Here is a 27,615-nt window from a genome sequence, read left to right as displayed (position 1 = left end):
TGGGTCCTGGCCATAGTGCCCAGGCCTTAGGTCACCCACAGAGCTGTACAGTCGGAGGTTGCCGTTGACTAGTGAGCTGGTACCTGGAAGGAGGGAGAGGCAAATATGAGGAGGCCAGTGAGGCCGACCAGCCTTGCCAATCTCTGTGTGCCCAGGGCAAGGTCGGGTGGGCAAGCCAGAGGGGAACTGGCCAGGGTCATGCCTCTCCTCCTGAGCACCAAGCGAGGGAGCAGCAATGTGTCCAGCCTCCTGAACTGTCCTGGAAGTGGCCCCCTTCCATCTAGGGAAGGACCTCTGCCTGTTCTTAGCGCAGCTTCTGGAGTTTGTACTGAATATCCTCCACTTACTCCTGAGAGTCACATTCTACCCTTCTGTGCTCTGCTCACACTCTGGTATTGAATTCTCTTCAGTTACCTCCTATGAGGGCACCATCTGTTTCTTACAGGGGCCTTGACTGGTACAAAGCCAGAAAGACCAGGGTTCAAATCCCAGCTCTACCACTTACTAGATTTACGACCTTGGGAATACTAGTTAACCTTGCCGAGCCTCAGTTTTATCATCTCTAACATGGGCATAATGTCAGTGCGTACCTCATAAAGCTGTTGTGAGGATTCAATAAGAGAATTCACGTACATACATGTAAATGGTATTATCACGGTGCAAGGCCCATCGTAAGCACTTAATGCGTGGAATCAATTTGATTACTACCACCTGTGCTTGACGTTTCAGACTGTGTAAGACAGACAGGGAATGAGAGAGACAGAGACAGGAAGTCATGGATCAGTGGCAGGGGCCTGGCCCTCTCACTGAAGACGTTTCTATGAGCAACTCCTTCTTTCTAAAGACCCTGAATCTACCAAGAAACTTCTTGCAGAAAAGGTGTGCAGAAAGAGGGTGACTCAGACAACCTGGCACTAGAGAGATGCTGAGCACCCCTGGGTCCAGCAGCTCACAACCCTCCCTTCTTGGACTCAGTCTCCAGCCCCCCCTCCCTAGAGTCTGCAGATGGCCGGGATACCCTGCTGCTTCTCTCTTAGGGGTACCCCTCCTTCGCATCCCCTCCTCTCAGTTTCTAGCACAGAGCCTAACAAATCCAGGGAGTGTGCAGCTCTGTAGGGCTCCTCCCAGCTGTCGAACTACAAAACAAAGAACAGATGAGAGAGGAGGGGAAAATTAACATTCACCGACCTCCCAAGTGTTCAGAGCCGGGGATACAGCAGTGAAAACAAAACAAAACAAAAATTCTTCAAAATACTGGCCCTCTTGGAGGTTATATCTTAATGGGACAATGAGACAGACCATGAACACAATACATTAGTAAATTATTACATCAGAGGATGGTTAAGAGAAACCCAGGAGGGGTGCTGGAGGTGTGGTTTGAATAGGGTGGTCAGGGCAGACCTCACTGAATAGGTGACATCTGAGCAAAGAGGGAAGGAATTGGGGAGAGAGCTGTACATGTATCTAAGGGAAGAGCAGTCTAGGCAGAGGGAACTGCAGTGCAAAGACCCTGCAGTGCCTGGGTTTTGAAGGAACAGCAGGAGAGGAGAACAGGATGGCTGGAGGAGTGTGAGCCAGGAAAGAAAGCCGGCCATGAGGCCAGGTGAGGCCAGATTCCTGCAGCTCTGGCAAGAACCTTTCCTCTGAGTGACATGGGAAGCCACTGGCAGATTTTGAACAACAGCTGTGATAAGAAGTGACTTATGTCCCATTCAGTACTTCTACTTCTCTAGAACTGGAATTGTCTTTCCCATTGCTCATTTGAATACACAGAGGTTAAGTGATTTGCCCAATAGAGCAAAGCTAATGTGTAGGGGAGCTGGGATTCAAAGCCAGGTCTGTCTGACTCCAGGGTTCTTTCTACCGCTTTACGCTGCCCTGCTCTGACCTTGGCCCTGCACCATCTTTCCCCCTGTGGAAGTAGGTCCGACCCAACCCTGGCTGTCCTCAACAACCCCTGCAGCCAGTAGCCAAGAGGCCTGGGGACTCCGGTGTTATCACCAGTTGGGCAAGTGGGCCAGATACTTGGGCCAAAGGAGGAAAGAAAGATGGACAAGCCCCAAGCCCAGGGTCCTCTTACCTGTCACTTCTTTGTCTGCAAAGTCTTCAGGGACAGAGGGGGTGGGTACAGCCAGCCCGTGGTTCTCCTGAGCATTCTGAAAGGGAGCAGAGAGATCAGGGAACAGGCAAAGACAGACAGGTAATCATTTTTATTTATTTATTTATTTATTTTTATTGGAGAACAGCCATGGTCATTGGTTACACATTGCTTTCATGCTACAATGGCACAGTTGACTCTTTTAGGGAGGGCACAGCTCACAGTGGCCCATGTGGGGATCGAACCGGCAACTGTGGTGTTATCAGCACCACGCTCTAACCACCTGAGCTAACCAGTCACCCCTAGGTAATTCTTAGATCACTGCTGGGTGAGACCATTTTACTGCTCAAAAATCTTCAGTGATAGTAATGGGTGCACAACCTTGTGCGTACACTAAAATTTTTAAAAAGGGCTCACTTCAAAGGTGAATTTTAACATACAGCCGAGGTTTGTTATTTGAGGTAGTTATGATCTGTAAAGTTGCTGCCAACACTGATTAGCAAAGACTGAATCAATGCCCTGAGGGAAATACAGGGTTAGGTTCCTGCAAACCCTGGTCACAACATTTTCAACAATCAATCAATACATAACCTTGCTTTATATGTGTTTCTATTTAAAGATGCCTTACTTAATATATATCATTGACTCGTTGACATCGAACTCATGGCCACTGTAACTTGTGCCTGAATGAGGCTTATCTAACACATGTATTTTCTCTCCAGGGCACAAACACAGCTTTCCTGCACTTAGGCACTTCAGCACTACTCTTGGGGACCATTTTAAACAGTGAAATCACCAACAAAAAGTGAAGAAATACAAAAAGTGTGGCCCTAAATAGAAAAGGACACTTGTATGCTTGTATGAAAGCTGAAACAAGAAGCAAAGTGTCCGGCCAGCTGAGTGGCTCAGTTGATTAAGAGTTAGCTTAACAGCGCGAGCTCTTAAGGGTCGCCGATTCGATTCCCACATGGGCCAGTGACGCTGCGCCTGAGCTGAGCTGCTACTGAGCTGCCAACAGGTGGCAGGATGGCTCAGCTGGTGAGAGCACGTGCTCCTAACAAGACTGCCTGTTTGATGATGGGCTCCGCCCACCCACATCTAAGACTGAACTCAGCACCCTGAGCTGCGCTGCCACCCGGATGGCTCAGTGGATAGAGCATGCACTCTTAACAACAAGGCTGCTAGTTAGACTCCTGCTATGTTCACCCACAACTAAGATGGTAACAACAGCACCTTGAGCTTAGAGGCCACGAGCTGCCAACGGGCAGCCAGATGGCAACTGGCGCCCTCCACAAAGAAGATTGAAGAACAACAACTTGGCTGGTCCCCCTCCCCAATTCCCCAACACTGTTCCCCTCTCCCAATTCCCCAATTAAAAATAAAAGAAGCAAAATATCGTCTTATTTGACCTCAGCTGGGAATGCGTGCATCGAGTGGCTGACAATTTTCACTCCCCTGCGCATGTCCAAAACATCTTGAGTATTGATTTTGGGGTAACACATACATGTTAGTGAGTAGTCAAATTTTCAAATACTGTATAGAGTCCACAAATAATGAGAATCACCTGTGTATGAATTATATCTCAAAACAAAACAGAACAAACAAACCTGCCATGACACCCAGGGACATCTACAAGTTAAAAGCCGAACCCCTCAGCCTGGCCTCCTGCTCACTCTTGGTTTTCATCAAGTATTTACAGAAAAATAAATAAAAAGTAGTGAACCGGGCTATTGACAGCACTGCAGATGCCCTTCTGATCTCTAAGCCTCACAGGCAGAATGTGTTTATACAGCTGTCGGTTTGTACATACTCTTTTGCATTCTATTTTTTTCTCCAAACACACATTTCCATATGTCAACAAAGACCACACAGCTGTCCTTTGAAGAGCTATAGAGCGTTTTATGGCTGCTTTCCAGGCCCTCAACAACCCGGCCGCACACTTGCCAGCCAACTTTTATTCCCGACTCACCAGTTATACCCATCTTGCACTCCAGCTTGACCAACTCCCCCACCACCATCTTTCCAACCCACTCATATAGTTCATGTTCATCCCTGATGCTGTGTGTTGGTCAGGCTGTGCCCCTGGTCCCACCCTCCATTTCTAACAATAATGCCCCTTGCACTGTGCTCTAAACACATGATCCCAGTCACGTGACTCTACTTGCCAATGATGGCATGAGACCTCGGGGCTAAATGGATTCATATTCAAGAAGGGGGATTCAGGGTAGGTGTTTCAGAAATATCCACAAGACCCTGGGGTACCAAGGGTACTCTCAGAATTACCCTGGTCATTTGCGGGCAACAACAACTCCTCTGTTTGTTTAAAGAATTCTGCAGCTGGAATGGCCTTGAGGTACCATCTAGTCTCTTTTTCTGCCTCTACTTGCTTCACATGGCCAACACACATCTGTTCTCAACATCGCTCAAACCCAATGATTCTGAACCAGGGGCAGGTATGGGGACCAGCCCATCTGAGGAGAGTCTCCCAAGACATTCTGAGATACAGCACATGCGCACACACACACTCACACACACATCACTGATTGTCTAATAATATCCACTGAGTATGTACATTCTGATTTTGATGAGATGGAAGCCAGAGCTTCAAAAACCAGGTTGAGATCGCTGGTGATTCTTTTGAACATAATTGTCAAATAAGAAAGACTTGGGGACTTAGCATTAAAATTCATCCTTTGAATTTGGCCAGCAGTGTGACTTGGGATGAGCAGTGGTGATGGGGGACGGGGGCGGTGATGTTAAACTCATTTATGCACTCACTGTGTGCCAGCACTATACTGAGAGCTTTACCTATATTATTTCAAATCCCTTAACAGAGCCAGGGTGCAAACCTAGGCCTCCTGACTGACCTTTTCTACAAACCCCTGAGAGCCATTTTCTTCATTTATAAAATGAAGATAATACTTCCTACTTTGCAGGACCATGATGAGAATCAAATGAGATAATATTCCTAACCCAGGAAATCAGTGCTAGTTGAAGGATTATGTTTTCCAACCCTCTCCCCCACAAAGGCAAAAACACCGTGAATAATAAAGCTAAGCTGCCTAGAATCCTGGAAGCACCTTGTGGGTCACATTGAGTGCTGAAGGATAATTACGTGTGGAGGAAGAAGGCGGACGGACTTTATGGGCCGGAGGTAATGCTGCCCAGCCACGCCTTGATCCTAAAGAACCCCGGAAACACATTAGGCTGCCAACACCACAGGATAGAACTCTGTCTCCCAAGGGGCCTCGGAGAAGCTTGCCCAGGCAGGGCTAAGGCTTTTCAGGTCCCCACATGTAAGGAGTCCCAGGACATACCCTCCACCTCACCACAGTGTTTGAGGTGTTGTGGTGCTCCAGTGTCCACCACCCTTGAGGCAGGTCCCGAAGTCCAGCCTCATTCCTTCAGGAGCTCCCAGCACTGACCTGAACACAGCCCCTCATCTCCAAGCCCCAGCTGGCCCTGCTCCGTCCCACTCACACCTACACGGGCTCCGGTGGCTCACTCAGCTGTCCCTTCCACTGTGTGTATTCAGAGGAGGCAAATACAAATTCATTTTAACCTCAGTCCTAGAAAAGCAGACCTGCAAGGTGAACTGCCCTCGCTCACTACAGGACCCAGGCAGCTGGCATCAAGGGCACTGCTTGGATGGTGACATAGGTCAGTGAGCAAATGGACACGTTTAGACAGCATCCATCTCCATGGGTGCTGGATTTCCTGATCCACCTCTCTTAGCCTCAGAGAACCAAGGAAAAGCCTCATTAAGAAGAGGGCTTGGGGCCGGCCGAGTGGCTCAGTTGGTTAAGAGCTTGCTCAAGAGTGCAAGCTCTAAGCAACAGGGTCACCAGTTTGATTCCCACATGGGCCAGTGAGCTGCGCCCGAGCTGCACCCGAGCTGAGCTGCCGCTGACCTGCCACTGAGCTGCCAACAGGTGGCAGGATGGCTTAGCTGGTGAGAGCACATGCACCTAACAACAAGACTGCCTGTTCAGTGGTGGGCTATGCCCACCCACAACTAATTAAACACAGCACCTTGAGCTGAGCGGTGTGACTGAACTTGGAGTTGAGCTTGCTGTGCCCTCCACAATTAAGATTGAAGGACAACAACTTGGCTGTTCCCCTCCCCCAATTCCCCAATAAAATCTTAAAAAAAAGAAGAAGAAGAATAAGAGGGCTTGGAGGTGACACCTAAATGTTATGTGTGACCCTGGATTGACTCCTGGGATGGGGGAGGGGTCTGCCATGAAGGACAATAATGGGACAATTGGCAGCAGTTGAATATATATTAAGGTAGATTAGATAATAGTATCGTATCACTATTACATTCCTGAATTTGATCATTGTGCAGAGAATGTCTCTGTTCTTAGGTAACACACACTGAAGTATTTAAAAGGAAAGGGGCATGATGTCTCAACTTTTCAGGGGTTCAGGAAGAAACAGTATGTATATACCAAGGGAGGGAGGGAATAAATAAAGCCCATGTGGCCAAATGCAATGAATCTGAGCCAAGGCTCCAGGGAATTCTTTGAGCTATTCAGGCAACTTTTCTGCACATTCAGATTGGTTAAAAAGGAAAAGTTACTTAATGCCACCGAACGGTACATTTACAAGTGGTGAAAATAGTAGGTTTTATGTTATATGTATCTTACAATGTGAAAAAGTTAAAACAATGACAAGAATATCAAAAGAGCAAGCACTGGGGGAGAGTTAGAGCTTATCCACCCACTGGCCATCGGCACCACACATGCCCTGTTCTCCCACCTCCCCATACTTCCAATCTTAATAATAACTGCTGCTACTTCCCTAGTACTCACTGTACTAGATACTCTTTTTGCATTTTCTATCTCTTAACTTACTTTTCACAACGACCCAATGACATAGGTGCTGTTATTGTCACCTCTATTTTATGGATGAGGAAACTGAGGCACAGAGAGGTTATGTGACTTCCCCAAGGACCCACAGCCAATTATATATCACTGTCTTTCCGGGCACCTGGTCATCACCCGCACACCCAGCTTGTCACCCAGTTCGGCCAGGTACTTCCTGAATTCCTCCTTTCCTGCCACCTTCTAAGCTCTGCCCTGCTTCAGTCCTCACTGTTTCTTATCCAGACAGACAGACAGACCATTGCCATTATCTCCAGATACTTCCCTGGCCTCTGCCTCATGTCATTCTCCAAACCTGACGTGAGGGTGTTCTTTCTAAAATGCATCTCAGAGCAGGTCACCTCCCTGCTCAGAATCCTTCCGTTGGTCCAGAGGATGAAACCCAAACATCTTCATGTGGCATTTGAGACCTTTCATAAACTGTTCCCTCTGCAGCTCCTGCCATCCTATCCCCACACTCTACGAACCCTGGGCTCCAACTAGTCGTTCTCATCTTTTTCCCACCCAAGTGTCCCTGGGGACCTCACTCACTCATGAGCAAGTGGGCTCCTTGTGGTGGGAATCCTCAGTGAGGCAGAGACCACCCCTTGGAAGGGCTATTTGGAGGTTCTAGGGCTGAGTAAATAGCTTGAAAAAGCCCCCAGATGGGGGCTACACCTCCTTCCCCCACCCATCGTGAACCACTGCAGCTGCTTGGGACTCATCCTCACATCTTCTAAGGCCTCCACAGCCTCGTTCTTGGTGTTGCTCTTACTTTGCCTAGGGTCTTTGTCTTTGCCCGGCAAACTCCTAGTTATCCTTTAAACCCCAGATTAAATGCCCCTTGTCCACGAAGCCCTCCTTGGCAACTCCAGCTTGACTTAATGTCTCTTCCCCATGTGTTCCTCACCCTGTGTGCGTTATTATTACAGCTGACATTGATTAGGTGCCTATTGTGTGCTAGGTACCTTTCCGAGTACTTCACATGTAGCAACACAATTAGTCCTCCCAGCAACCCTAAGAGGTGGGTTATTGTTTTTATTTTATAGATGAGGATACTAAGGCACAGACAGCCTATCTGTACAGCCCAGGGTCACATAGCTAGCAAGTGGCAGGGCCAATACTGGAACCTCAAAGTCTGCTCTCTTTGCCACTTTTCCTCCAGCACAATTAAGAGCCTATGGTAGATGACTATAGTCTCTGCTGCCCCAGCCCAGCTTACTTGTGGGTTGGGTGCTGGCTGATTCTTTGTACATGCCTGGCACAGACTGGCCATTCAACAAATGTTTGTTGAGTGAATAAATTCCCGGATGAGTGAATGAGTGGTAGGAAGAATATAGGACAGAGAGGCGGACAACCTGTGCTCTGGTGCCAGCCCCACGACCTATTAACTTGGAGCAAAGTCACTTCTGTCTCTGGGCCTCCCTGCCTCTGCTGTAATGCTCTCTAAGGATCCCTTCACCTGTGGCGTTCTGTGAGTCCAGGCCTATAACGTGTCCAGTCAGGGCCACCCCTCGAATGACAGGATGTTGGGACAGACATCTGCCATTGTCTCCAGACAGTCCTCTGCCTCCAGAGGGGGAAGGGGCAGGTGGGGAAGAGGGGGAGGAGAGCTAGAAGGAGGAGCTCATGAAGCTTCTTTTCGAGGAGCCACAAGGTGAGCCCATGGGGCCTGAGGTCCCTGCTGGCCTTGGACATGGGACTTGACTGCTGCAGTTGGTTGGGAAACTAGCTGGGCCCCACCCTCAGTACGCTTGCCCTGGGGAAATGACAGACCCGGTGCCCCAGGGTGCTGCCTGCAGGGGTTGGTGTGTGCCTCAAACACATTCAGGGGACAGAAGAGTGTGGCCCTTCGAAAACGGCAGCCCCACATCAAGAGAGGGATGCACCCACCCGTGGGCAAGGAAACAACCAGGAACATGCAAATGAGCATCTGAGTGCCTCTATGAGACCAGCTGGCTGGTGCTTCCCTCCTGGGGCCAGTGGGCACCCGGCCATGGCCAAGGCCACTCCCTGCACTGCTGCTGCTGCAAAGCAGCCTTTGCTCGGTGCCTGGAGCAGAGTCCAGCCCTGGCCCTGCCTGATGAGGCACTTCCCATGAAACTGGGCCTCAGCCCTTCCTTGTCCCCACACCCAGACAACACCCAGAAGCCCAGATCATTGGTCATCTCCCTCACCTCACAGAGAGGCACAAGCCAACTCCCCCGCTCCGTCAAGCAGCCTTGAAAAAGCCATCACAACTTAGTCTACTGAAAGTCACCCAGCAATGATTCCTTGGGGGTAGGCTGAGGGCATGGGCACCGTTCCAAGAATATTTATATTTATTTTCTTTCTTATACGTATCTCTGTTTCTTGGGACTTAACAATGAACTGCTGTTTCCTTCTTAATTAAAAAGAAAACAAAACACCCAATACAATAGCAATGAAAAAAAAATTCTTGTGATCAGGTGGAAAGAACATAAACTTTAGAGTCAGGCAGGCCAGATTGACAATCTTAATTTTACCCCCTTGTCCCAGAGCAGTTGTAGGTAGTATCTGACACACAGTCAGTGATCAATAAGTGTGCCCCTCCCTTGCCTTCTGAGTCTCAGTTTTCTTGTCTCTAAAATGGGGATGATCCCACTTCTTCATGTGCCTCCACGCACCTAAAGAGATCCTGTAGAGTAAGCTCTTGAGAAAGAGCACTTCCCCTGGGCTCTCCTCCCCCAGGTCCTAACAGATCTCAGTGGGTCAGCAGTGGCCCATCTCCTTGACCTGCTGCTCTGGGCACAATCCCTGGGGTGGGTCTGTCTGGTGGATCTGAAGAGATGGGAGCTTCCTCATGGTCAGGGTCAGGTCACCGGAAATCCCCTATTGCCCTTTTGATTATAAACATCTCAGAGTTGAAGAGAAGGAGGAAGGAAAGGGAAGAAAGAAGGAGGAAGGGAGGAAAATATTGACTGTTCGAGGCTGAGGTTTGTCTCCCTTTAAAGTTTTAGGGGGTCAGAGCTCGCTGCTAGCTTCCTGCTGTACCACCAAAGTTTCGGGGGACAGGGCTCACACCACTGATGGCTCCAGCCCTGCCCCCTTGGCCTCCTCATGCCCAGCACACATATCCTCATGCCTGAAATTCCTCAAAACCCAGCCAAACCACAAGGTGGGTCACCAGGGCTGGGCTAATGGGCAATACATGGTTGACCTTGGGCACGGGCCAGCTCTGAATCTTAGCTACACATTGTGGAATGCAAACTTCCTCACCAGATTCCTCTTGGAGTCCGGCTGGGGCACCTCAGGGTCAGGAGTGGAGCTGTAGGGGGTGAGGGAGATGACCCTGAGCCACAGCTAGAGCCGGGCCTGGTTGGGGGCACCACCGTAGGCTGGAGGAGCAGGGCGATGGGAGCCCAGCTTGAGAGCCACAAGAAAACCCCTCCAGGCACCAATGTCCTCAGCGGGGTGAAACCCACCCAGGTGTTTTCCTGGCTTTCAGGGGCAGTGAGAGGGTGGGGGTGGGGGTGGGTCTGTGTTCCCCATAGAGCAGCCTCTCTGAAATTGGGAGTCAGTGCACATTTTACAAAAGAGCTCATCTGTTTCTCCTCCCTAGCCTCTACCTTCTGCCACAGCTCATACCACCCTCCTGGGGACCGGAGAAGAATTCCACCGACGAGAGCATCTTCCTCTGGACCTGTCTACCATCCCAGCACTGCTCTTAGACCAGGGCTATGAGGGCCCTGCCCTGAATTCTGTGCTACAAAGGGTTCTGCTCTGGTTCCCTACAGGGCAAGGACTCCATGGGGTTAAGGGGACATGCCCTCAGAGTGCACATCACCCCCCCTTCTTGACCCTGCCTTCAGGCACCGAGGTCCCCAGAATTCTAAGCAGATGGCCCTGAGCTCACGTCTAGAGATTCTCCCCATCAGTCCTCCTAAGGGCAGTCTGAGGAAGGCGGGCGGGGAGGAGTACACATCCCTGAGCCCATGGGGTAACCAAGGGGTGGCTATTTGTGGGTAAGGATGAGGATGTGGATGGCGTTTGGGAGGTTCAGGTGGAAGCCCTCATTGTGAGGGAAGGAGCCAGGTGGGGAGAAGAGGCGTGGGCTTTGGTGGGGGTGGGAGCTCCCTCTGTACACTCACTGTAGGCCTCTGACACCCACCCCATGTGAATACATGGCGCTCCCTCACCCACAATCCTTCCAGCCAACACTGGCCGCATGACTCTGTCAAAATCCAATAAGGACTGCCCTGCCCAGCTCAACCTAGGGAGCTCCAGTGCCACCCCTAAAGGGTGCTTGGGCCTCAAGTTCAGAGAGGAGCTCCTGCAGCAGGGGGTGGAATGGAAAGCAGAAATCCAGCTGACTCCAGCTGCTTCTTTGAGCTTCCAGGCGGGGGACCAGGGTAGGCGGGGCCTGCCCTGAGCCCAGCCTGACACCTCCCGAGACACAGCCAGGCCTGCCTGACTCAGAGGGTGGGGTAACCCAGGAAGATCTCACCACCTGGGGCACCCCTGAGGACCTGCCCGGCCAGTTTTCCCATACTTGCCACATTGGTATTTAATTTTCAATTCCTCACATGCATCACCCTGGGGATGGTTTGATTCAGACCAAGGGAGGGTAAGAAGGGAGCCCCAGAGAGGACAACCCTCCCACCTCCAGCTGTTATCTTCACTTGGCTCTGGAAAGCTAGGGACAGGCTCTGGCTTGAGCCTTGGGCCCAGTTTCCCCTTGGAGTTCTACCTCCAAGTAAGTGGGGAGAAAGGGTCCTGTCCCTATTCAGCCAAGGCCCATGGTGGTGTGGACGGGACTGGATCGGGAAGAGACCTGGGCTCAGGTCCGGTCTCTGCCTCTATTGAGCTGTGTGACCTGGGCAGAAACCTTCTCTTCCTGGACCCCGGTTTTCTCATCCTGATGAGCACTGAGTTCCTACCCAGCTCTGCAGCTTGGTTATTGTGATCCAGTTCCTTACAGCTCTTGGAGCAGGAAGTGAATGGCTCTGGTGGCTGGACAACTGCCCTTTGCAGAGGTGGAAGCGGAGCTCAAGAAGTGACCTATATGTCATGAGGGGTCTGGATTCTCTGGGGGCCTCCAGAGAGTTGACTATACCTCCTGCCTCTCCCTTAAGGAGTTCCTTTAACACAGAAAGTCACAGCAGGATAGACCCTCCCAGGGCTGAGGAGCCAGAGGCCTGGGGAAAGGAAGGGCCTGGCCCTCAGCCACCCCACAGCCCAGTGACAGAGCCAGGACTGGTGCCATTTACCTGAGGATCAATCCAGGCTCTGTCCTAGTCACTGAGGGGTCCTGAGGCCTTTTAATAATTGGCCTGAGATGCCTGAGAAAGTATTTCTTAGTCCTCTGCACTCTCACCTTAGAGTGAGGAAGCTCTAGGGAGGAGGCAAAGGCATCTGCCCTTGTCTCCCCACCCTTTGCCCTCTCCTCTCACACTGTCCCTTTGCAGGCTCGCGTGGTGTCCTGCCAGCGTTCGGAAGATGACCAGGCCCAGAGAGTCACGAAAAACATGGGCCTTGTCAGGCCTTTGCCTGCCTTCTCAGCATGGCTGCCCTGTGCCTCTCCTGCCCCAGCGTGGCCTGGCCCAGGAGGTGCCCTCTGAGCATTGGAGAACAGGGAGGGGAAGGCCCGGCTGGTTAGGACAGTGTCACTCCCCACCCATCCTGACTTGGAGGGGTTTGGGGACAGGTGTGCAAGCGTGTGTACCTGTATGTGAACCACACCCACGGGAGCGCTTTCCTCTAGCTTCTCGTCATTCTCTCAGCCTCCTGCCCCAGCTGGAAGAAAGCAAAGGACCCGGCCCACAGCCTAAGGGAGAGGAGTCAGATTATTCCCTTCAGCTCAGAAGCAGGTGATGAAAGATTTTGGGGCTGCTCTTTATTTTTTGACCTGAGTCAGGAGCACAGACATGTCGCCAGGATGTGGGCCATCAGGTCAGGGGTTTTTAATCTAAAGGTGCACCATAGGCAGGCTTCCGGGGGCCTGAGAGCTCTCTGCTGAAATTGTAGGCAAAATCGCATATATGTGGCCCATAGCGTCATCATGGTCTCAAAGGAGTCTATGACCCAAAAGAGGCAAGGGACCCCTGCTGGACAGGGGTTCAGAGAGGCAGACAAAGAAGTGCAAGTAGTTCTGCAGGCTGATGCTGGAAGGAAAGAAAAAAATCTCTCAGGTAGTGGGTGGAAGGGAGACTAGGAAGGCCTGAAGAGAACTTAGATCCTGGAGCCTGGCTGCAGGGGTTCAAATCCCAACTCTGCCATCTACATGCTGTGTGAACTTAGGTAAATTACTATCCCATCCTGTCCTTCACTTTCTCCATCTGTAAAATGGGGGTTAATGACAACACCTTCCCAATAGGGTGGCTCTGTTGACTCTCTTAACATATACTAGGCATTTGGAACGGTGCATGACACACAGACTGAACAGCACTCCACCTGCTTTTCCCCATGGAGCGAAATTCCCCCTTTGGGGTTCAGTTCCTGCCTCGTTTTCCTCTGTAAAGCGAGGCTGGTGTGGACCTGATGAGCCCTTTACAAGTGCCAGGTCTCCTGCATTCATTGTCTTGCCCTCACCAGTGAGAGGGTGTGAGTGTGTTGGGGAGAAGCCCCCATCTCTTGGGACTGGCTCTGAGGTTTGCCTGGAAGGACCACTCCCAGAAAGGCAGCCTCAGAACTCTGGGTCTGACCAGCCAGCCAAGTCCACTCCGGTGCCTCCCCACCCGCAGTGTTCCGCAGAGCCTGCCTGGGAACTGCACAGCCCTGGTTGGCCCAGACTAGATCCCAACCAGAGGATGCAAACCAGAAGAGAGGGCAGCAGAAAGGCTGGGATTTGCCCTAGTCACCAAAGGGGCCCAAAGTGGGCGGGTGGGGCATGCAGGATTCTGGCCAATCAGAATGAACTCAGCGGTGCAGTATTAACCCTTTAGTTGCCGGCTCAGATCTGGGGGGCGGAGCCAGGACAGCAGGAAACAGTCAAGGGGCAACAGCCATTTATTTCAATATTTTAACAACCTAGGTGTGTCAGCCCTGGGCCCACACCACTATCATTCTGATATGTGCACCCTGGGGGAGAGCATTTAATTCACCTCCAGTAATAGAAAAACCTCAAAATTATTTCATCTGCGTTTATAGGTGCAATGACCCCTGTGTCACAGTTTTACAAACCTCTGGAAACAAAGGTAGGGGCTGACTCATTTGCATTGTACCTTTCTGTGTTTGTCTATAACGTCTATGAATTGTTTTTATAAGCAGAGAATACATTATTTAAACTTCTATTTCCAGAGGTCTGTGTGCTCAGCCCTCCACACAGAGGCCTTGGGGAAGCAGCAAGGAGAATGTAACACTTGGTCTCTCCCGTGTAGAATCTTGGGGTCTGGTTAGTGAAGTTGGACAAACCAGAAAAAAGCAAATGGTGATGGAGAGAGGAAGGTGGTTGTGCCAGGCCATGCTGGGCAGACTTTGCACGTGCCCAGGACCAAGGGGTGGGGTGCCTGAGGTCCAACAGGCCCCTGAGAACAAGGGGATCAGGTATCTTGTCAGTCCAGGTGGTACAAATCCTCACGGACTCCAGTGACAGCATTGTCCCAACCAGGACCCATCTGATAGACGCGAGGGAACCTACAATTCAAGAGGCTGACCATGTAGGCTCTAGATCTGGGCTGTCTGATACTGGCTGCCAAGTGGCTACTGAACGCTTAAAATGTCACTAGCCAGAAATGGAAAGTATAGTTCACCAGAGTTTGAAAGCTTTGTATGAAAAGAATGTAAACCACCGCATTAGTATTTTTTATATTGATTAAATGTTATAATAATCATCTTTTGAATATATTGGGTTTAGTAAAATGTATTATTAAAATTAATTTTACCTACTTCTTTTTACTTTTAAAGTAGCTACTAGAAAACATTACACGAGATGCACATTATATTTCTTTTGGACAGCACTGGTCTAGGCTGTCCCAGAAAACCCAGGAACTCTCATCCTGTAAACAGAACCAGCCACAGAGTGATTGTTTTTGAGTCTCCCTTGTCAAAGAACAAAAGTCCAACCACAAGCCCCAGAGGGGAGTTTTTGGTTTCCTGTAGTTTCAGACTCACAAGCAAATCACCTGTCTGTCCCAAATGCCCTTCTCCCAAGGGTCACTGCTCTTTGTCCTTTGAGACAGCAAAGGTGTCACCTCTTCCAGGAAGCCCTCCTTGACCATGCCCTGTGGCTGGATCAACTGCCCCTGCTCTGGCTACATTCTTTCAGTCTATGTACTCACTTGTGTCCTGCCTTTAGAGCAGCAGTGCTGGCTCAGTCATCTCCACATCCCAGCATCTAATGCGGGGCCTAGCATGGAGAAGGCAGCCAGTGATTTTGGAATATGAAGCCTGCTTAGCTGGAGGTACCCACTGTTGCAATGCCTCTGCATACAAGTTCCCCATAACCTCGCCTTGGGTTCTGACCCAGAATTGACACCCCCAATCCTAGCCTTCTTGCCATGATCCTCAGCCATGCCTCCTTCCAGTCGCTGCCCTGGGTTGGCACCAGGAAGGAAGGGAATGGACAGAGGGTGAGGCTGATGTCCACTAGGCCAGGGCAGGAGGGGCTACTTCCTCCAAGGCAGCCCAGGTGGCCCGTCCAGAGCAGACCCTTAGACACCAGAGCAGAACCGTACTCACCAGAGGAAGGAAGGTCAGTAGGGGCCGAACTCGTGGCCGAGCTTTCAGCGTGGCTGTTCCCGACTCGCTCACCGTGTCAAACCGATTGTCTCCATAATAGATCCCATCTAGAGGAGAAGGGGAGGCTGTGAGCTGGAGATCAAACGCATGTTGACCACTGAGTTTAATCTGCCCAGCAGTTCCTAGTGAGGAAACCCAGGCCCTGTGGTTGGCCCTTTTTGACTCAGATCCTACACATAGGGTGTTTGCTAATGGGATCTACTAAAGTAGGATTGGGAGGGGCTCCAATGGGCGGTTTCTTGGGGTCTCCTGCAGCGCAGCGTTCCGGGGGCTTTCAACCCCCAGCACCCATCTGTCTCTGATTCATCACCTACAGGTCCTGAACCCTCACTCCCACAAGCCATCCCTTCTTTGGGGGCCCTGAAGCTTAGCCAAGGCCCCAGCTAAAGCTTATCTTGGAGAGAGGGAGAAAAACAACCTGGCTTTTCTCTCAAGTGTTTGAATTTCTAATCTGGAACAAGCAGAGTAGATGAGGCCACCTGCTGCCCCCAATAGCCCAGCACCTACCTTCTGGACTCCTCTAACTGGAGATTTCCTTGCCCCCCAATTCACCAACAGGTGTGTGCTTGGCTCTGTTTGATGAACCCTTGAGGGCAGAGAAGAAAGAGTGGGACAGTGGGGTCCATGTGACCCAATACAAATCCCAGCTCTGCCACTGACGGGCTGTGTGGTTTAACTTCTCTGGGCCTCGGTTTTCCCATCTGTACAATGGGAATGATGGTAGTGCCAACTTTATAGGACTGTTGTGAGGAGTGTTGGCAGCACATAGTAAGCACTCAACACACATGGTCTCTTTCCCTGTAGGCAGATGATATGAAGGGCCTTCCTCTTCCTCCAGTTACTGGGCCTGTGCTCCAAGCTGTTTCTACAGTAGTGGGAAGGGTGTGAGGAGCCATTCACTCTTTCTCAATCAATCTTCCTCATGAGGCTTAACACACATTGATAAGAACTTTACATCCACCCCAGGTTGTCACCTCCCAGAAGCAGGGATCATTGTGGGCCTCCTACTATGTCACTCACACGGTAAGTGGCTTACATCCACTTAACAGGCCATGAGAGACTTTCTCCTTTATAGCCAGAGGGGAAAGAGAAGAAAAGTCAAAATCCCAAGTAACCAGAATCTTACTAACTGGAACATTAAAGGAATGGTGATTACTTTTCCCCTAAAGTAATCACTTCTCCCTTGCACATGACTTTAGGAGAAAAGTGCAAGAAAGCCAAAAGATTTATTCAAAAGAGATTGGGCTTGTCAGGGAGGTCCTGGGATCAGAAAACATTCATCCCCATTCTTATACCTCCAGCCATGGCCCTTTCTGTGAGAATCTGGGCTTCAAAGGTGACGTGGAAGCTCCTGGGAAGAGGGCAGGGAGTGGATGTGGAGCCCTTTGTCTGCTGCCCTGCCAGGGCGAGAGTTGGCTGGTGCATTTAAGAGTCTCATGTCTCAAAAGGGACCAACATGGAGAGTTCTCCATGTGCTCCACACGTCCCAGGACCCTGCAGTTCCCGGCACTGCCCTGCCGCTGTACTGGGGCGGGCAGACAGACAGGATTCCCAGTCCAGGCTGCCAGGCTCCACGCCTGAGGCTGGAGGCCAAGAGCTAAGGGGCGGGGCAGGAGTGTGGGGAAACCAGAGGGGAACTCTGAGAATGTAGATGTGGCTCAACCAGAAACAACCACAGTAAAGATAACTGGATATACCCGGCAGCTATCCTTAAAACCCACCAGATTCTCCCTGGCTTCCAGGAGCCTATGTGTTGGCCAGGATCTCCTGGGACATTCTCTGTAGTGCTGTGTGTGGGATAAGGTCTTAGATCTGATATGGCTGTTAGGCTCTTAATAGGACTGGGGGTGGGGTGGGGACTAACACAGGGCCTGGGGGAGAGACACACTCCTAGGCACACCCTCTCTTTAATTATTTCACTTAATCTCTGCACTGTGTTGGGGTCCAGGGAGCCTCCTTTCTATAGCTGAGTTATCATGATATTAATGGCTACTGTTATTGTGTGCCTAGGAGTTTCTAGAAGCAAGCAACCTGGCAAGGTGATCACTATAATAATGGTAAAAATATAATAATATGGAAAACTTATTGAACAATTTTAACAGATCATGTACTGTTCGAAGCATCATATACATTATTAATTCATTTAATTCTCAAAACAGCCCCATGCAATTGACATGATCATTACCCACGTTTTACAGATGAGGAAACTGAGGCACAGAGAGGTCTAATAACTTGCTCAAAGCCTCAAAATAAGTGGCGAAGCTGGGGTCTGTGCTCTGGGGCTGATCTCTGAACCACTACATACACAGCTCCCAAAGCGGGGGCGGCGTGGGGGAACCCTAATCCTGCCATTTACAGGACATGGATGGTAGGATGGGGGAAAAAGGGGGCAGGCTTCTACTTGAGGGTAAGGGAGGCTTGGTGGCCACGCAGCAGGGCTGGGGAGGCATGGGATTTGAAGCAGCTTGTCCAAGGTCATGCACGGGTCAGGGCACAGTGGATCTGACCCCCTACATGGGCGGGCACTCTTAACACCTCAGATTCCATGACTCAGCCCTGACTACGAGGCACTGTTGTCTCGGTTGGTTTGTGATTGTTTTCAGCAGGGGAATCCTTTCTAAGAATACAATTGTTCTCTGGGAAACCTACTGAAGAGGAGGGGTTGGGGGTGAGGCCGGGCAGAAGGCCCAGGTGGCTCCCTCCCCACTGGAGCACCTCTTGGAAGTCCAGTTTGATTTCCCAGTTCTAGGAGGTGTGGCTGGGAGTCAGGGAAGGAAAGGGGGTGATGGCAGCAGAGTCACAGTGATGTGATATGAGAAAGACTCGACTGGCCATTGCCATCTTTGAAGATGGCAGGAGGCCACGAGCCAAGGACCACAGGGAGCCTCTAGACCAGCGGTTCTCAACCTTCCTAATGCTGCGACCTCTTAATACAGTTCCTCCTGTTGTGGTGACCCCCAACCATCAAATTATTTTCGTTGCTACTCTATAACTGTAATTTTGCTACTGTTATGAATTGTAATGTAAGTATCTTTTTGTTTTCCGATGGTCTTAGGTGACCCCTGTGAAAGGGTCGTTCGACCTCCAAAGGGTTCGCGACCCACAGGTTGAGAACTGCTGCATCTAGACACTGGAAAAGGTAAGAAAAACAGATCCTCCCTTACAATCTCCAGGAAGGAGCAAAATCTTGCTGACACTTTAATTTTCGCCTAGTGAGACGGGTGTCCGACTTTTGACTTAAAGAAATGTAAGCTAATAAATGTATGTTGTTTTAAGCAAAAAGGAAAAAAAAGAAAAAGAGCTGGGGCTAGAACCGGACAGGCTTTCCCTGAGCCCCTCATACTTGGGTCAAGTCATACCATCAGCAGGAGATGCAAGTGTGTCCACCACCATAAGCTAGGTTCTCCAGGGTTCAAGTTCAGGGCCGGGGTTTTCTGAACCTCAAACTAAAGCTCCAGAACTAAACAGAAGACAATAGAGTCTAACCTTGGGGATTTTCCTATGGAAGTAAATGAACTCCATCAGGATCACAGTGTCAAGGACACTAGAACGACCTTCCTGACAAGCAGCTCCTTCCTCAACTGAAGAGGGAGAGGTGGGCCAGGCTACCTCTTGAGGAAGGAATGGGGCCGTGAGGAGGTAAAGGGACGACAGAGAGGAGGCTGGACAACTCGCCATCTGAGGACACAACGAGGCTGCTCAGTCAGAAAACAGGGATCCGCTCCTAGGGTCTTGCCCACCCTGAAACTTGGAAGCTCCCTCTGTGTCTGCATTTTTACTTGACCCCTTTCCCACTGGAAGAGGTTTTGGGGAATCTCAGAGGTTTTGAGCTTGCCACACGGACCAGAGAGGCAGCTGAGGAACACCCTGGTGGGATTCGGAAGGCAGGAAAATGAAGACAGCCACGTGACCAGAAGCTTCCAGGGAAAGGGGGACCTTCAGGAGGCCCCTGGGGCAATTCCAGCAGCCAGGAAGGCTTGGGGGACCCCAGAAGCAGGATCTGAGCAGAGCCTGAGCCCCAGGAGGACCACAGCCCTGTCAAGGTACAAACTCTAGCCTCTACCCGGCAAATTCACCTAAAAATAACACTGATAAAATAGGACGAAACCCAGGTCTGCCTCCATTTACCCAAACCTGATCATTAAAACCATCCCAATTTCCCCCAAATGAAATCCTCTTTCTGACAGAATCGTGCACAGGATTCCTTTCTATTTGGTTACAGTTCTCCCTCATATCTTTACAGAAAATGAAGGCAGCTTTGCTTTCTTTTACCCTCCCTTAAGGACTTGAGCTCACATAAATACCACCTAATATCCAAAAATCGGGCTTGAAAATAATTCTTTGGGCGTAGCTCACAGTGGCCCATGTGGGGATTGAACTGGCAACCTTGGTGTTATCAGCACTATGCTCTAATCGACTGAGATAACCAGCCACTCCTGAAAATAATTCTTAGTGCCACATCTCTTTTAGCAGGAAGGCTTTACCTCAGATTTTAACCTGGGGGTAGCAGCTCCCCTTCTCCAAGGCCTCCCTCAGGAGAACCTGACCCTACTATTGGTTTCAGGGGTATCTATGTTGTGGCTGAGACTGCCTGGGCTCTGAGGAGGCCACAGCCAAGGCTCAGCCCCAGGCCAGAGACCCCAGGCAGCTCACAGCTCCTCGGTGGGGAGAGGTGACAGGACAACAGTGTGGGGTCGAGACCTCAGGTACAGAGCCCATCTGGATTTGCATTCGTCCCTGCTCCATCACTTATCAACTGTGGGGTCTTGGAAATGTAACTAGATCTTATTGAGGCTGTTTCCTCATCTTTGTAAATGTGAGTAATGGTGCCTACTGGGTGAGTTGGTGTGAGGCTGAATGAGATAAAGTGCAACAGGTTAGGGGCCGGCGGAGTGGCTCAGTTGGTTAAGAGTTGGCTTAAGAGCGCGAGCTCTGAGCAACAGGGCTGCAGTTCGATGCCCACATGGGCCAGTGACACTGAGCCCAAGCTGAGCTGTCGCTGAGTTGCCAACAGGTGGCAGGATGGCTCAGCTGGTGGAACAACAAGATTGCCTGTTTGATGGTGGGCTACACCTGCCCGCAACTCAGACTGAACTCAGCACCTTGAGCTGAGCTGCCGCCCAGATGGCTCAGTGGATAGAGCATGTGCTCTTAACAACAAGGCTGCTGGTTCGACTCTCGCGTGGGAAGGTGGCTATGCCCACCCACAACTAAGATTGAACACATCACCTTGAGCTTAGAGGCCACAAGCTGCTGATGGGCAGCCAGATGGCGACTGGCCCCCTCCACAACAAAGACTGAAGAACAACAACTTGGCTGGTCCCCTCCCCCAATTCCCCAATAAAATCTTAAAAAACAAACAAACAGTGTAACAGGTTAGCACAACGCCTAGCGGGTGATTTGGGCTCAATAATTGGGAGGATTGCCCATTATCATCATCATCATCATCATCATTGCACACTCTCTGCTCCACCTTACCTCGCTCTGCCAAGGGTTTGGACTGAGCTTGAATCAGGTTGGGTCACTGGCAAATTATGAGTGAACACCTGTATCCATGGGTGAAAGCCACTGGGAGGCAGGTGGCCCTTTGCTCTCTTGTCAGGGAGAACTCTGAGTCTGGACACTTGAGGCTACCCTCTTAGCAGATGAGGACACTGAGGCCCAGAGTGGCAGGGCTGGCCCAAGGACATAGAGCTGCAGTGGTGCCACAGCCCAAGCAGGACCTCGACCTGTAGTGCTGGGCTCCAGGCACAAATAATGCAGTGCCTTACCCATGGCACATGGCTCGCTGCCTCTCCCCAAACAGGCCGACCTGGTTCTTTAGGTCTGGAGCTATGTGTGTGTGTGTGTGTGTGTGTGTGTGTGTGTACATGTGTTAAGAGGAGGGGGGCGTGGCCAGTTTGGGGGACGTTGAGAGCTAGGCACAAGCTGCCACCTCACTCCCAGCCCTTTTTTCTCCCCTTCCCCCCAGAGGAGGAGCCTCCCACCAGGTTTTGGGCATTTCTTTTCGCACAGAGTTCAGGGTTGAAAGCCTGGTAAAATGCTCTTGCTCCCCCGTTCCCAAAGCTGCCCCTGGATTTCCATGGAGGTTGAGGTCTGGGACAGTTATTTAGTTCTTTCCCCAAACCCTAGACAGGTCCGAACTTGAGAGAAAATTCATAATCAAGTGTAAACGTCTAACATCTATTAAGCTGATATTATGAGCTAGGCACTATTATAAATGCCCTTCACAAACCTGTGGGCGAGGTACTCTTATTATTCTTGTTTTGCAGATGAGGAAACTGAGGCTCAGAGAGGTGAAGTCCCCTGCTCAAGATCCCACAGCTGGTGAATAAAAGGGACCAGGATTCAAGCCCAGGCACCAAACTCTAAATCCAGGTCTCTCTGGTCATAGCCAGCACAGCAGGGAACTAGCGCTGGGACCCAGCAGCTCTTCCCTTGGCCACCTGTTTTTCCAGAGTGAGACTCAAAAGTTGGTGAGACCTAGAGGAAACTAATGAACCCGGGAATCAGAACCCCAGCTCCTCCATGTTAATACCTGAGAGCTTTGAGCATTTTCTCAGGCTGTTTCCCCACCTGTCAAATGGGAATAATTACTTGTATTTTGCAGGAAGCCTCCCCAAATCAGGGGAGGGAAAGAAGCTATCAGGTACGAGAGAAGAGCTGGGGTGATGGTGTGGGACTCCAAATTGCCAGGGGCCCCCACATGACCCAGGCGCACCAGCCCAATGGATTCAAGGGGCTTAAGAGGGTTAGGTGTGGGAGTTTGTTGCCTTGACCCAGAGTAACCCAGAACCCAAAAACAGACCCCTCACCTCTACTCTCCTGAGGTGGGGCAAGCAATCCTTGGCCACTAGGGGAACCCCAAGTTTTTAGGCAAGTAGTAGGGGGGGTGCCATGTGAATGTAACCCACAATGGAGTTAATGAGGCCCTTCATTGCTAATTAACAGGTCCACATGACAGAAACCTGAAAAGGCCAGTCTGCCCCAGCAAGCCCTAGCAGGCCTGACCCCAGCACCAGAGAGAGGCCTTTGTCCAAGGGCAGAGAGAACGCTGAAAGTTGGGCTGGAGTAGGGCAGGGAGGAGTCACAGAGCAGAGGAGGGGGGAACAGAGAGGGAGGAGCCTTGGGGGCAGGGACTGGAGGGTGCAGAGAGCAGCAAATAGGCCCTCTCCTTCCAACTTGGACGTGCTGCCCAGAATACGGTCTGCGGACCTGCAGAAGGACTTCACCTGGGAACTGCTGGGAAGTGCAGTCTCCCTCCATCCCTAACCTACCGTGTCAGGACCCAGGTGATTGACACACTTAAATTTTGAGCTGCCCTGAGCTGAAATGACTGAGTCCTTTAACCTCTGAGCCTTCTGATTCTTTCCTCAATTGAGAAAACATATGTAGTTTTTAGCACAATGCCTCGTTCAAGAAATAACTGATAATGATGGGATTATTATTATTCATTTATTGGCTGAGAGAGAATGGGCTACCTGTAGCAGGTCTGCAGTGGTCAAGGGAGGGCCTGCTTTCTGAATTCAACCACCAAGATAAGAGGAACTTTATATAATGGGGCAGCAGAGAGGGTGTGTGTGTGTGGACTAAGTGCCAGCAAACCACAGCACACCTCCAGGGGACAGGAGTAAACAACAGTCTCCTTCACCCCCCCTTCGGAGTACAAGTCAGCTTTCCATAGGCTGGTGCCAGCTGGGCACTGGCGGGAAATCTATGCTCAGCTTCTGGGGTTCATGACTTTCTACCCTTAGCCTGGCCTGAGACACAAGGTCAGGGGACTCTAGGAACAGGGATACCAGAACCAGCAGCCACCCTAGGGAGCACTAGGGGTTCTCTTAATTAGGAGCTGGCCACAGTCCCTCCACATTTATTTAGAACTGCAGGAAGTTCTAAGGGGCAAGAGTATGGTTCAGCTCCCACCTGGGGAAAGGAACCCCAGGATTCTCAAATCTTCCTGTATAAAACCATCACCCAGGAGCAGGTGAAAAACCCAGACCCTGGGCCCTAGCCCAGCGATTCTGACTTCAGGGGCCTGAGGTGGCACCCTAGAAATCTGCATTTTAAGCAGGCTGTCCTACGTGGTTGTGATGAAGGTGATTTACATTTGGAAGCAAGAAAGACAGTTCCCCAGCAAGCAGGGCAGTCTACTTGCTGGGGTAGGGTGGGGTGGCAGCAGATAAAGAAGCAAGGCTGAATTAATCCAGGAGACAAGGGAGGAGTCCAGGGCTCCTGGTCTCAGGCGGCAGCAGCCCATCCCTTATCTCAGGATTCCCAAAGATCACCTCTCCAAGCCTTTAAAAGACAATTGTGTGGCCTTTTAAGACCCTAGCATGGGCTGGGGAAAGGCAAGAGGTTTAATTAGGATTGCCATTGCATTAAGTGAAGCCCTCAAGAAAAGTAAGTTCCTGGAATAAATGTTAGAAAAATTCTTTAAAGAAAAATTTATCTGTCACCACCTTCACAGGACTGCATTTTACTGGCTGCATCCAGTCTGCAATGTGCCAAAAAATTTGTACCTGGCTGTAGCCACTGAGCAAGTGGTTATTCCTTACTTCCCTTATACATCCCTACACTGAATCTCCTCCCTCCCTCCCCCAACCCACAGTCTGTTCTCCAAGGGCCTGATATGACCAGCTTTGCAGAGAATGTCACAGACTCAGAAACCGGATAGAACTCTAATCCCAACCCCTTTGAGACCTTAGGATAGACTCTTTTTCCTCCATTTCCTCTGGTCTAAAGCAGTGTTAGGAAGAGGAACTGAAGCAGGCAAGGGCAGGGAATACTCAGGGAATGACCTGATAGTATAAAAGGGCCAGCTAGTAAGCATTTTCAGCTTTGTAGGCCGTACAGTCTCCGCTGCAGCTACTTAATTCTGTCATTGTAGCGTGAAAGCGGCCAATAAACAATTTGTAAATTATGTGCGTGGCTGGTTGTGTTCTAATAAAAGTTTATTTACAAAAACAGGCCACCGGCTGGATTTGAGCCAGGGCCATAATCTGCCAATTCTTACTTTAGGGCATTTCTTTTAATGGGCCCAGCACACTTCCGCTGTGTGACTCTGCTATCTTAGGGCATTTCTTTTTAATGCTCTTCAAAGCACTGCCACATACAAACCTCAAGCAGTCATTCTACAGGCAGACTAGACACCATCTCTACTTAACAGAATTAAAAATTAAGACCCAGAGAGTGGCTAGTCCTTATTATTGACAGAGGGAGGGCCCCAAGGCAGGTCTGGCATCTCCATCACATCACAGAATCCCCAACTCCAAGTAAGTGTCCTGTTCAGCAGGGGGGAGGACGTCTGCCACGCGCACTGGCACGGAAAGTGGGGGAACACCCCATAAACACTGCCATTCTGTCAGATGCACTTTGTTTTCTATTTCTCCATGTGCAGGGTGCAACCAGGCTGAGTCAGCTGGTGGCCCAGCCCTGCCCTGGGGAATGGGGGGACCTGCCCCCCTGGAATCCAGCCCTGCCCAGGCTGGTGAAGGCAGCAGCTGGCTGGAGATGACAGGGCACCATGCCCCCATTTCTCTCACAGAGGCAGTGATCCCCACCAGCAGCCTGCTCAGTGCAGGCAAAAATGCGGAGACGTGTCTAAGGCATTTCTGAGGTCTCCTTTTGGGGAAGGGTAGGGAGAGGTCTCAGGCAGATGCCCCCTCAAGTCAAATTCACCCTTGAATTACCTTCCACACAGTCAATTCTGCAAGCTGGCCAAGAGTGTGGTTTCTGGAGCCCAACCGCCTGAGTTCAAATACTGCCTCTGCTTCACGAGGGAACTTTTGTGATCATGAAAATGTTCTAAAACCGAATTGTGGTAATGGTTGCACAACTCTGTAAGTCTACTAAAAATCATTGGATTGTACACTTAAGAAAATCCTGGCTCGGCCATTTAAAGCTGTGTGATCTCGGGCATGTTACTTAACCTCCCTGTGCCTCAGTCTCCTCATCTGTCAAACAGGAATCATAGGCTAGATGAGGATTCACTAAGTCAACAACATGAGGACTTTAGAATGGTACCTTGCACCTCAGAAGGGATCAATAAATGTTTGCTACACAGGCAAGGAGAGGTGTTTGGGTATCACAGAGTTATACTTGGCTGCACACATGTATTTGTAAGTTCCTAAACTGTGCCCCCAAACTGCCCTGTCCCGCCTACCCCTGACCCCCACCCCCCAGCCTTTGCTCCTGCTCTTTGCTCTGCAAAATGCTCATACCCTTCCTTCTCAGCTTAAATGCTAATTGCACTCAGAGGCTATCTGTCCTCTCTGCCCCTTCTGTATGTAGTCTTTTATAGCAAAGGCTTGGAAAGGGCTAAACGTCATATTTAGCTGTTCACCCAGCTGCTCTGAGATCCTTGGGCCAGGGAAAGGTGACATCTTATTTGCCCTGCTCCTGCCGCAGTGCCTTGTGCCCCCCCCCCCCCCCGTGACAATCTGGATGCTGAACTGAATCCAACAGCAGGGGCTGAGGCTATCACATCTCCTGGGAGTCCCCGCACAGTGACCATAAATGTCAGTGAAGGTAATGGGATGACAATGAAGGCAAGTGAGCTAAAGCAGTGATGGGTGACCCTCCTTGGGCCAGAGACTCATATCATAAACAAGAAGTAAATTCCTGTTCCTACACCCCTGGAGGCATGGTATTTTCAGATGCCTGCAGAGATACACCTCCCTGACTCAGGAGCCAGGCTCACCATCAGGAGGGGCTTCCGTGGCCTCCACAGTCCCATCCTGGGCTTCAGAGCCTATAGACCGGAGCCTATAGACGACTCAGGCCTCAGGCTGACCTTGCAGGAACCTGTGACCCCAGTAAGTGAGTAGGTGTCTTGCACAGGCTGGTATCCTGCTAGCAGTGGCTCTTGGTGATTTTTCCTGGGCCTCCCCTGTGCAGAGCTGAGTGTGTGGGCACCTAGATAGTAGCCTCCCTACCCCCTTTGCCTATGACCCTGGGCCAGGAGAGTGCGGAGATGTACTGGGGGAACAGAGGAAGTAGAAAAGGTGCAGGTTGAAAGGGCCATCCCTAGCCCTCCTTGGGGTGGGGGGCACGTCTGACTCAACAGTACTGCTGGGAAAGGAGGGCCCACTGCAGACCCCGGGAAGCCTTTCTGGCAACACAAACGTAACTTTTCCAGCGAGGACGGAAAGCAAACACCTCGGAAGAGGGACTGGGATCAGATGCGGGGGCCACAAAGGTCTCCGACCTCGCTGTGCGGAGGGTCCCCTCCATCCGCGCACCTTTCTGCCCCACCCCATCCCCCCACACCATGGCCCTTCCCCAGAGACACGCACTCCGGCACCGCCTCCAGTTCCCGGCAGCTCCTTCCCGGCCAGTTCACAGGTTCCAACGTGTCCCTGCCCCTCCGCCCCTAGCCGCGCGGAACGCCCGGAGCCCGGGACGGGGCAGCACCGCCGGCTGCCTCCCAGGGGTGGGGGCCGCCATCCGGCGGCTCCGTGCCCAACCCTCTCCGCGGGGCTCACTTACCGAGGTCCCTGGCACCCTCGTCCCGGGCCTCTTGGGTGAAAATCCAGGGGGGATTGGTGGCGTAGAGAGAGGTGGTGTTGGAGTTGGCATTCTTCTTGCCGAAGAATTTGCTGAGGGTGCCCTGCACCGTCTGGTTCTTTTTCATGCTGCCGCAGGCCTCGCGGACACCGGGGAAGGACCGTCCCTCGGTCGCCCTGCCCTGCCCCGGAGTGAACCCCGCACCGTCTCCCCAGGGCACTCTACCAGGCCATGCCCAGTGCCGTCCTCCCCGCCCGCGCACCGGGCGACAGGTGCTGCGGGCGCCGCCGCTCGCCTGGAAATGCGAGCTACCTGGGCAGGTAAGAGGCTGCGGCTGAGAGCGGCCCCGCCCAGCGGTCGCCCAACTCCCCCGGCCGCATTCCTGCCCGCCTCCTTCTACAACAGGCCATTGTTGGCATGGCCCAGTGGGCTGGGGACCTCGCCCGGCCC

General features: G+C 51.2%; 1 protein-coding gene across 1 annotated transcript in view; it reads right to left on the bottom strand.

Moving 5' to 3' along the window:
- The window catches only part of CUNH6orf132 (chromosome unknown C6orf132 homolog), a 33,561-nt gene extending 6,184 nt beyond the window's left edge, over positions 1-27,377 (bottom strand). Inside the window, exons 1-4 of the mRNA XM_019642657.1 lie at positions 27,148-27,377; positions 15,601-15,707; positions 2,081-2,156; positions 1-83 (exon numbers count right to left, since the gene is read on the bottom strand). Coding sequence (XP_019498202.1) covers positions 1-83; positions 2,081-2,156; positions 15,601-15,707; positions 27,148-27,292 — 411 coding nt within the window. The 5' untranslated portion in view covers positions 27,293-27,377. The remainder of the gene's footprint in view (positions 84-2,080; positions 2,157-15,600; positions 15,708-27,147) is intronic.
- Between the last annotated feature and the right edge of the window lie 238 nt (positions 27,378-27,615).

Source organism: Hipposideros armiger, unplaced genomic scaffold (assembly GCF_001890085.2).
Source record: "Hipposideros armiger isolate ML-2016 unplaced genomic scaffold, ASM189008v1 scaffold_72, whole genome shotgun sequence".
Taxonomy (NCBI): Eukaryota; Metazoa; Chordata; class Mammalia; order Chiroptera; family Hipposideridae; genus Hipposideros; species Hipposideros armiger.
Note: the sequence above shows the minus strand (reverse complement) of the source record. Positions and strands in the feature narration are given on the sequence as shown.